General features: G+C 66.3%; 3 protein-coding genes across 3 annotated transcripts; 2 read left to right on the forward strand and 1 right to left on the reverse strand.

Moving 5' to 3' along the window:
- Positions 1-1,027: 1,027 nt before the first annotated feature.
- Positions 1,028-2,224, reverse strand: PFL1_05281 (uncharacterized protein; the record flags this gene model as incomplete). The annotated part of the gene is made up of 3 exons (XM_007882814.1): positions 1,028-1,182; positions 1,305-1,371; positions 1,544-2,224. The coding sequence occupies 3 exons, from the start codon at positions 2,222-2,224 to the stop codon at positions 1,028-1,030; spliced, it is 903 nt and encodes a 300-aa protein (XP_007881005.1).
- A 1,887-nt stretch (positions 2,225-4,111) lies between these two features.
- PFL1_05282 (uncharacterized protein) lies at positions 4,112-4,686 on the forward strand (the record flags this gene model as incomplete). Its single annotated transcript, XM_007882815.1, has 2 exons — positions 4,112-4,256; positions 4,409-4,686. 2 exons carry the CDS (start codon positions 4,112-4,114, stop codon positions 4,684-4,686), a joined length of 423 nt encoding a protein of 140 aa, XP_007881006.1.
- A 1,125-nt stretch (positions 4,687-5,811) lies between these two features.
- Positions 5,812-7,233, forward strand: PFL1_05283 (uncharacterized protein; the record flags this gene model as incomplete). Its single annotated transcript, XM_007882816.1, has 1 exon — positions 5,812-7,233. The coding sequence occupies one exon, from the start codon at positions 5,812-5,814 to the stop codon at positions 7,231-7,233; it is 1,422 nt and encodes a 473-aa protein (XP_007881007.1).
- Between the last annotated feature and the right edge of the window lie 698 nt (positions 7,234-7,931).

Consider the following 7,931-nt stretch of genomic DNA (forward strand, 5'->3'; position numbering starts at 1 on the left):
AACATTCTGCCCACGCAAACTGCCTTCCAGGAGTCCAATCAGGCTGCTCCAAGCATCATTGCAAGCCTGAGCATCAACACTGAATTCTGTGATGGGTGGCATTACCATCTTCCCTTACTGTTGTGGAGCTTTGTGGTGCAAGCTATTCCACACAAAAGGGAATAGTACGTTGTACAGGCTCAAAGGACTGGAGGAGGTATGGGTGTCCACAAAGTGCATATATCTAGTCAGGGGCTGGGATGGTGCCTCTACCGGTATACCTCCTGCCTCTTATGCTGTTGGACACACTGCCTGCTTTTCTCGGCTCTCCTGCACTCAAGCAGGCTTGACACCACTGCACTGCACGCAAGTGAGCCTCCTTTCCCGCTCCTCTCGTTGCACAGCAGCGTTAGAGGGTGCGATGGGTAGGGTGGGAAGGTACAGCGGCGACCCGTCCGGGGGAGAGCCAGAGAGTTTCTCCCCTCTCTCGTTTGCTCTTGCTTGCTGCGAGCTCGCTCCAGCGTCGGGCAAAGGCAAGCGCCAGGGCCACAAGTCTTTCGCTGCTTGGACTGCGTCCCCGATGGCGCTGGACAGGCGGGCGACGACCGGACGCGCGACAAGCGGGTGTGCGATGAAGGATGTGCGATGAATGGGCGTGGTCTGCTCGCAACGACTGCGCCTCGTATGGAGAGTCGTGGCCGTCGGCCGCCGTCGGGCGGAGAGGCCACCTTTGCTCGTCGCCGTGTCCCCTCTGCTCGCGACGTCGGCTGTGCTCAGGCGGCCCTCGTCGGCGTGAATGTCTTCGGGATGGCTGTATTGTCCGTGACTCTGTCTACCTCACCCGGGCGTCAAAGTCTCCTGCATCGGGCCACGCGGTGCGTGTGTATCTACATTCGTGAGGGCCGCGGCGCCGTCCCGGTTTTCGGTAGGCAGGTATGTACATCGAGCGGGCAGCGGCGGTGCCCGGTGCGTCTCGTCGTCGTCGTTAGGGTCGTGAGTGTTCGAGGGGGGGCCAGCGGGGCGTCGGCGAGGCGAGGCGCTGGGCAGCTCAGGCGTAGGCGCCGTGCGAGAGAGGCTTCTGGGCCATGGGGACGTCCGCGTAGCGCTCCTGGGCGATCTCGTCGATCATGTTGATGGGCCAGAAGAGGGCCCAGATGGAGATGGCGAAGATGAGCGGGAGAGCATCGAGGACGAAGAGGTAGACTGCAGCGCGCGGGTGGGGGCGGGGGCGAGGGGAGCGATGACGGCGGTCGGGTCAGCGGATGCGGGAGCGGAAGCGGCATCGGCGGGAGGTGCGGATCTGCGGGCCACGGGCGTCGACTCACTCTCGTTGGATGCCAGGACACCATCGCGTCCGAGAGCAAACTCGGCGATACGGTAGATGGATCGTACCTGTTGGCGTGGGCAAGTTGGGCAGACGGGAGCGAAGGGCGAGCGAGCAAGGGGGGCGCGGGGCGTCAGCCATCATGATGGATGCGAGCGAGCGCCGAGGAGCGTCGAGGGAAGGCGCTCGGTCGTCGGGCGACGGCGGCGTGCAAGCAAGCGGGCGGGCACGGGCACTCACCATGATGAAGGTGCTGGAAAAGTAGAGGCAGAGGAAGAGCTTGCGGAGAACGGCGTGGAAGCGCTGGCTCTGGCTGTGCTCTGCGCCGAGGCGCGAGTGTGCGACGACGGCGAGCGAGAAAAAGAGGGCGTAGCTGACGGCCATGAGGATGACGGCGACGAGGAAGATCTTGTTGCCGAGGTCGATCATGTTGGGCTTCTTGCCGGCCATGAGGCCGCCGGCCGAGCACTGGAGGAAAAAGGTGATGCCATCGCTCCAGACAAAGATGCGCGACACCTTGAGGGGCGGGAGGAACGAGTAGGGCGACTTGACGTTGCGGTTCTCGGCCGTGGCGAGCTGCGGGTCGACGGCGAGCATGAGGCGCTTGTAGAGCATGTAGTTGAAGGCCAGGAAGGCGCAGGGCGAGACGAGGATGACGAGCTGCTGGCCGACGTAGAGGCCCACGGAGAAGTCGCACGGGTCCATCATGGGGCGGATAAAGAAGCCGGCGGCCGAGGCGGCGGCGCCGATGGGGAGGACCCAGGGCCAGCCCTTGCGGCTCTGGATGGCGCGCCAGACGAGGACGATGGCGGCGATGGCGTAGAGGGCGCCGATGATGCGGTTGCCCGCAGCGCCGGGGACGTGCGGCAGGACCGTGTACCGGCACTCGGAGGCGTCGGGCGCGGCCGAAGGGGTCGACATGGCGTCAGAGGCGGCGGCGATGGTGGTGGTGGTGGTGGTGATGTAGCCTTGTCGGGCGATGAGAGGAGAGGGGATAAGCTAGCCTGGGGTGGTGCGTTTGGGCCTGTTGAGCGCGCTTTGTTTGAGGCTTCAGGGGGCGTCGGTGAAGCAAGACCGGAAAGGAGGCGCAGCGGAGGGCAAGGGCGATGGCGATGGCGAGGGAGAGCTGCTGCTGTTGGAGGTAAGAGGTGGCAGAGGGACCAGGGCCGCCTCGACCTCGGCGCTTTATAGCCATGGTGGCGCTGCCTAGGGGGCCATGCCCAACGAAGACGAGCAGAGCGCTGGATGTTGGGGGGTCGAGGCGGGCAGCGGACATGCACCGTCGCCCGGCAGCCGCCAGACCGGAGCAGAGCGAGCGTCGCTCGCCGCGACTGGGTCGGGAGGCGATGAGACACGAGCTGGCGAACGCACACGCACGTACTGAACAGTCCAAAGGGGAGTACAATGGCAAGAGAGGAGGGGGAGACGCGCCAGGAAAGGCCTGGAGGACAAAGGGGGGCGGAACCCAGACGGAGATGGAGACGGGGGCGGAGATGGAGAGGGGGATGGAGAGGGAGAGAGAGACAGGGGAGACACACAGCCGGCGGCGAGTGCGCCGATGGTCGGTGTACGTCGCAGGGCGTAACACGCTCTACCATGCACAATCCACCTCGCTCGAGCGGGCGGGCGGGGCGAGCGAGCCAAGCCTGCGTACATACGTATGCGGCGCACTGCACCCAGCCCAACTTGCCGCCGGCGGTGGTCTTTGGCCTCGGGACGGGGCTCGGCGCCTGGTTGTTTCCCGCTGGATGAACTTTGGACGGCGGCGGTCTGCCCGCAGGCGTCGGGGGGGAGGGTAGTTACATTAAGGTCGAGTGGCGTGGCGCGGTTTGTTGGCCGGTTTGCGCACGTCGCACGTCGAAACAATGCCCCGGGTGCAGTACGAGGGCACCGGCGGACTACGGCCAAGATGCACGTGGGTGGAAGAGGGGGCCTCGGCATCTCCGACGGAGATGGGCCGACCGCAGCGGGGGCTGTGTGGGCCGCCCGCATGCCTCGAGCGGCGCGGTCGCGATCCTCTTCATTCGGCATTCTCGATCTGCGCCTGCTTTCGGTCTTGGCGTTTCGGATGGCCCGGCTGTCGCGGAAGTGCGAGGGCAGAGCAGCGAGCTATGTAGATCCCCCCGCCACGGCGTCGCAAGAGTAGTGTGGGCAGCGCTCGCTGTGCTGTCGGTCCTGTAGGTTCGGAGTGGCGTCTTGACGACCCGCCGAGCCCCACGCGCCAAGGCGGGGCGGCCGCTCAGCTTGCTTGTTGGTTGTTGGCCTCTCCGCCGGACTTTTGCCTTGGCCTGGCACTGGTGACGACGACGACGACGACGGCGACGAGCGGGGAGCGGGGAGCGACGATGCACGGATCCGATGTCGTCACCAAGCCCTCTCTGGCCTCGCTGGCCCCGCCGCCTCGGGCCAGGCGCAAAAAAAGAACAAGCAAGCAGACCCACCTCCGTCAAGGCTCGCCTGCTCTCGTCTTTCCTCCACGCCACCACTCGCTTCTTCGTCTTCAAAGCTCGCACGCCCGCGCTCTCGTCTTCCAGCATCCAAGCCTCCTCTGACCGATTCGCATCTCGTTCCGCAAAACATCTCATCTCGCCCACCACGCACGCGCGCTCATCTCTCTAGCTCCGCACACCATCTCTCTGGCTCCGCGCGTCATCCGGCATCCATCGTCTACAAAGCAACTCTCGCAGGCAACCTTCCAGCGTTTCCAAGTCCCGCAACCGTCGTTTGCTCCTCATCACACACTCGTGTCTCTGAACAGCCCCCCGCTGCCTCGCCCGCAATTACGCCACACCTCGTCCGAACGGCGCCATGGTCAAGACGCACAGCTACACGAACCGCTTCACCGTCAACGAGAGCAGGGACAAGGTCGTGGCGCTCCTCCACGACCCGCAACGCTTCCTCCGCCTGCCAAACGACCGGGTCGAGCTCGAGAACAAGGGCGACGTCTGGATCGGTGAGTTGCGGCGGGACGAGCAGCGTGGCCGCGAAGAAAAGACCGAAGGCGCAGCTGCCTCGGATGATGCTTTGGCGAGGCGAGCAAGACAGGACGCTCACACGCCAGCCAGCCACTCCCTGCCCGTTGCTGCACCTGCACACTACCCGCAGTCACCGAAAACATCCCCGCCCTGTCGATGCAGTCGACGACGAGCGTGACTTTGACGCCGACGGCCGACGGCCTCCACGTCGTGCGGCGCACGCAGGGGGTGCAGCTCACCTTTACCTCGGTGTGGACCGTGTGCGAGCACGACGAGGCCGACAGCTGTGAGCTCGTCGAAGAGGTCCAGGTCGAGGCGTCCTGGATGGTCATGCCCATCGTCAAGACGCGCCTCGCCGCCAGCCAGAGCGAGATGGAAAAGAACCTCCGCTGCGCCATCGCCGGTTAGCAGGCAGTCGGCGGGCGATGATGGGCGATGGCGGCGCAGCAGCAGCACGCTGGCCCGCACCGCAGCAGGACTAGGTGGTGTGGACAGCCTGCCGACCAGCCCGCCAGCCCGCCCGTCCGCCTCCCCACAGTGACCCGTCGGCATCGGCCGTTGCCTTCTCCCTGCCTGCTCCTTGTGAAGGTCTCTTCTTCGTGTGATTCCGGTTTCTCCTCCTCGTCATGGGCAACGCATCCTGCTTCCTCGTCTTCCGTCGTCAGGTGCCCGATGGCCCCACGGAGCCGGCAACGAGCCGTCGTTTGAGCGACGCAGCCGCCACGCCCACGGCTGGGACCGACGCCCGACCGCGCTCGAGGCTGTGTGGCAGAGACCCAGATCGATTGCCGCGCTTCAACCCACATCGACCTCCCGAACCGCCGCGGTACGTACCGACCGCCAAGTCGACCACGCTCGGGTCAAGGCCACTGGGCGTCGGTGGACGTCGTGAGCCCGTTGAACAATACGCAGGCCTGGCTAAAACAGGCCAGGCCGTCTTGGCATTGACCTGAAATCAACGGTCGAGGCCCTGCTGCTGCTGGTGCGCACGTTACGCTTTCGCCTGCCTGCCGGCCGGCCTGGCTCGCTGTGAGTTCGGTCGGGATGCCTTGCTTGCCTGGCGGCCTCTCTATGGGCTGCCTGCGCGTGCGAGGTCCGGCGGTCGGTCGGCGGGTAATTCCAAACGAACGAACGCATGCATGCGTGCGTGCAGGCCGGTGCAGCGGTCAACCGGCGGGGCCTCGCCTCGCCTCGCCTCTGGTGGCCTGCGCCCCGCGTCGGCAGCGGTCAAAACAGCTGCGAGCGAGCGAGGTGGACCCTCCATCAGCTGCCGGCGTGTGCGTCGAAAAGGCCCGGCGGGCCAGGCGTGGTCGAGCTACCGTACATACCGTACCGTACCGCACCTCCCTGGCCTGCTCCTGACCACTGACCACCACCATCCCCACCACCTCGGTGCGCTTTTGCTTGCTGTGCGCGTTGGCAGCACCGTACGCCTGCCTGCCTCGACGACGAGCGAGAAAGCCGCCGACCATTGTCCACCCACGCTTGAGCCTCGCCATCTCCGACCTCGCCCGACCTCGGCCCCCCATCGCGATGGCCACCGGGCGCAAGCGCATCTCGCGGACCGTCTACCGCGCCCTCCGCGTGTTTTCCTTCAACCCGGTCCCGCACGCTGGCCATGCCTCCTCCTCGGGCGTCGATACAGAGCCGGGGCATCGCCGTCATGCCTACCAATCGGCCGACTCGACGGCTTTCGATTCGGCCGCCGACGAGATCATCGGCGTCGCGGAACCCCTGGCCGACACCCACCGCCACCTCGCCACGGTCAATGCCAGCCTGCTGCTGCCGCCTCTGGGTCGGTCGGCGAGGCAGGACGGGGGCCGACCCTACGGAGACTTTTTGCGGCTCGACCACGTCAAGACGTCGTCGGACGAAGGGCTGACCGAGGCCCAGCGCCGGTCCGGTGCGGGCAGCGACGCGGCCGAGCTCGACCTGGCCATTGAAAAGGTGCGCGCCGCCTCCAAGCGCCAGAAGCTGCGGCGGCTGGGCAGCAGCCTGCGCGCGTTCCTCGCGACGTGGGAGGGCATCATCATGGCCGTCTACGGCGTGCTCGTCGTCATCTCGGGAGGCGCCCTGGTCCTCTTCCTCGCCGGCTGGGTCGACCACGGCCGGAACAAGGACTGGTGGGTCGAGTTCTGGTCGCAGTTTGTCAACGCCCTCTTCACCATCCCGGGCGTCGGCCTCATCCCTTGGAGGATCCGCGACACGTGGGACATCTGCTGCATCGCCCACTACCAGCACACGACCTGGCGCCGCCGCAGGGAGCGCGGGCTGCCGCCGCTCGAGGACAAGCACGAGATCCCCACGTTTGATCCGAGCGGAGGCGGCGCCACGACGCTCTCGCAGATGCTCGTCAGCTTGACCGAGCAGCGCAAGGCGGACATCGACGACATCGACGACGATGACGGCGAGAGCGGGAGCGGCAGCAGCAGCGGCGGTGCCCGCAACGAAACGATGCCCGCGACGACGCCAATGCGAGCGACGCCAGCGACCGCCACCGGCCACGCACCGACACCCGGGACCGACGTCCAGGTCCTCTCGAGGAGGCAGGCGCGGCGGCTCAAGCGGATCCAGCAGCGGCTGCGACGGACGCAGCCGTGGTACCTGCCGGACTCGACGCCGGCGCGGCGTGCGTTTCCGGTGGGCAATGCGATGCTGGTGATGCTGCTGCTGGACCTCAACTCGGTGATGCAGTGCCTGCTGTGCGCCGCCATGTGGGGCTACGCCAGCCACTACCAGGACCGGCCGCCGTGGATGACGGCGACGGCCATCGTGCTCAGCTTCCTCAGCGGCATCGCGGCGGGAGTCCTGATTGTCGTGGGGTCGGAGCGGGCCAAGAGGAAAGCGGCCGTCCGACAGGCCATCGAGACTACTGGCACCGGCACCAGCACCAGCACCACCGCAGTCGACGCAGCCTCGGCAGCAGCGGCAGCAGCAGCAGCGGACCAGGCGTGACCTCCGGTTCGTGTGCCCGCCCGCCCGCGCTCTGCTCGGGCCGTTGCCATCACGACGCCGCCGATCACGACACCCTGCTCTGGTGACAGGCGAACATGTGCAATGGCTGGCCAGACTTTTGAGGCGGTCCAGGTGCAGCAGCCTGTACGGTACATACGGTAGATTGATTGGCCGCCTTGCTCTGTCTGAATCGAGATGCGCACACACGAAGACTGCGGCGGCACTGCACCGGAGCTCAGGGCGCCGAGGAGACGAGGCGAGGGCGTGGGGCTGTGCGGAACGGCGCTCGATCGATCTGCTTCGGACGGACGAGGATGGTGATGGTGATGGTGATGGTGCCGTCGGCAATTCTTCCGACCTTACGCCGGTGCAAAAGGCTTGGCAGAGATGATGGTCGCTCGGCTTGCCATGCCATGCCGGGTCCGGTCCAGTTCCGCCAAGTCCAGTCCAGTCCGGTCCAGTTCCGAACACAACCGTGAGTTGCGGCAGGCAGATAGATAGGCAGGCCGACAGAGCGTTGCGGAATCGAGCCGAGCCGGTCGGGCCTGGCACCGCCCTCCGGGGCGCGGCGTGGCGCGGCGGCTGCCAAGCCAAACGCGCCCTCGTGCCTGGTCCGAGCAGGCCGGCCTGGCAGATGGGCTCGCGCTTGCTCCGGCGGACCGAGAAAAAAGGGCCGGCCGGTGGTGCGTGCCAAGCGA

The sequence above is a fragment of the Pseudozyma flocculosa genome (genome assembly GCF_000417875.1).
Source record: "Pseudozyma flocculosa PF-1 unplaced genomic scaffold scaffold00019, whole genome shotgun sequence".
NCBI classification, from domain to species: Eukaryota; Fungi; Basidiomycota; class Ustilaginomycetes; order Ustilaginales; family Ustilaginaceae; genus Pseudozyma; species Pseudozyma flocculosa.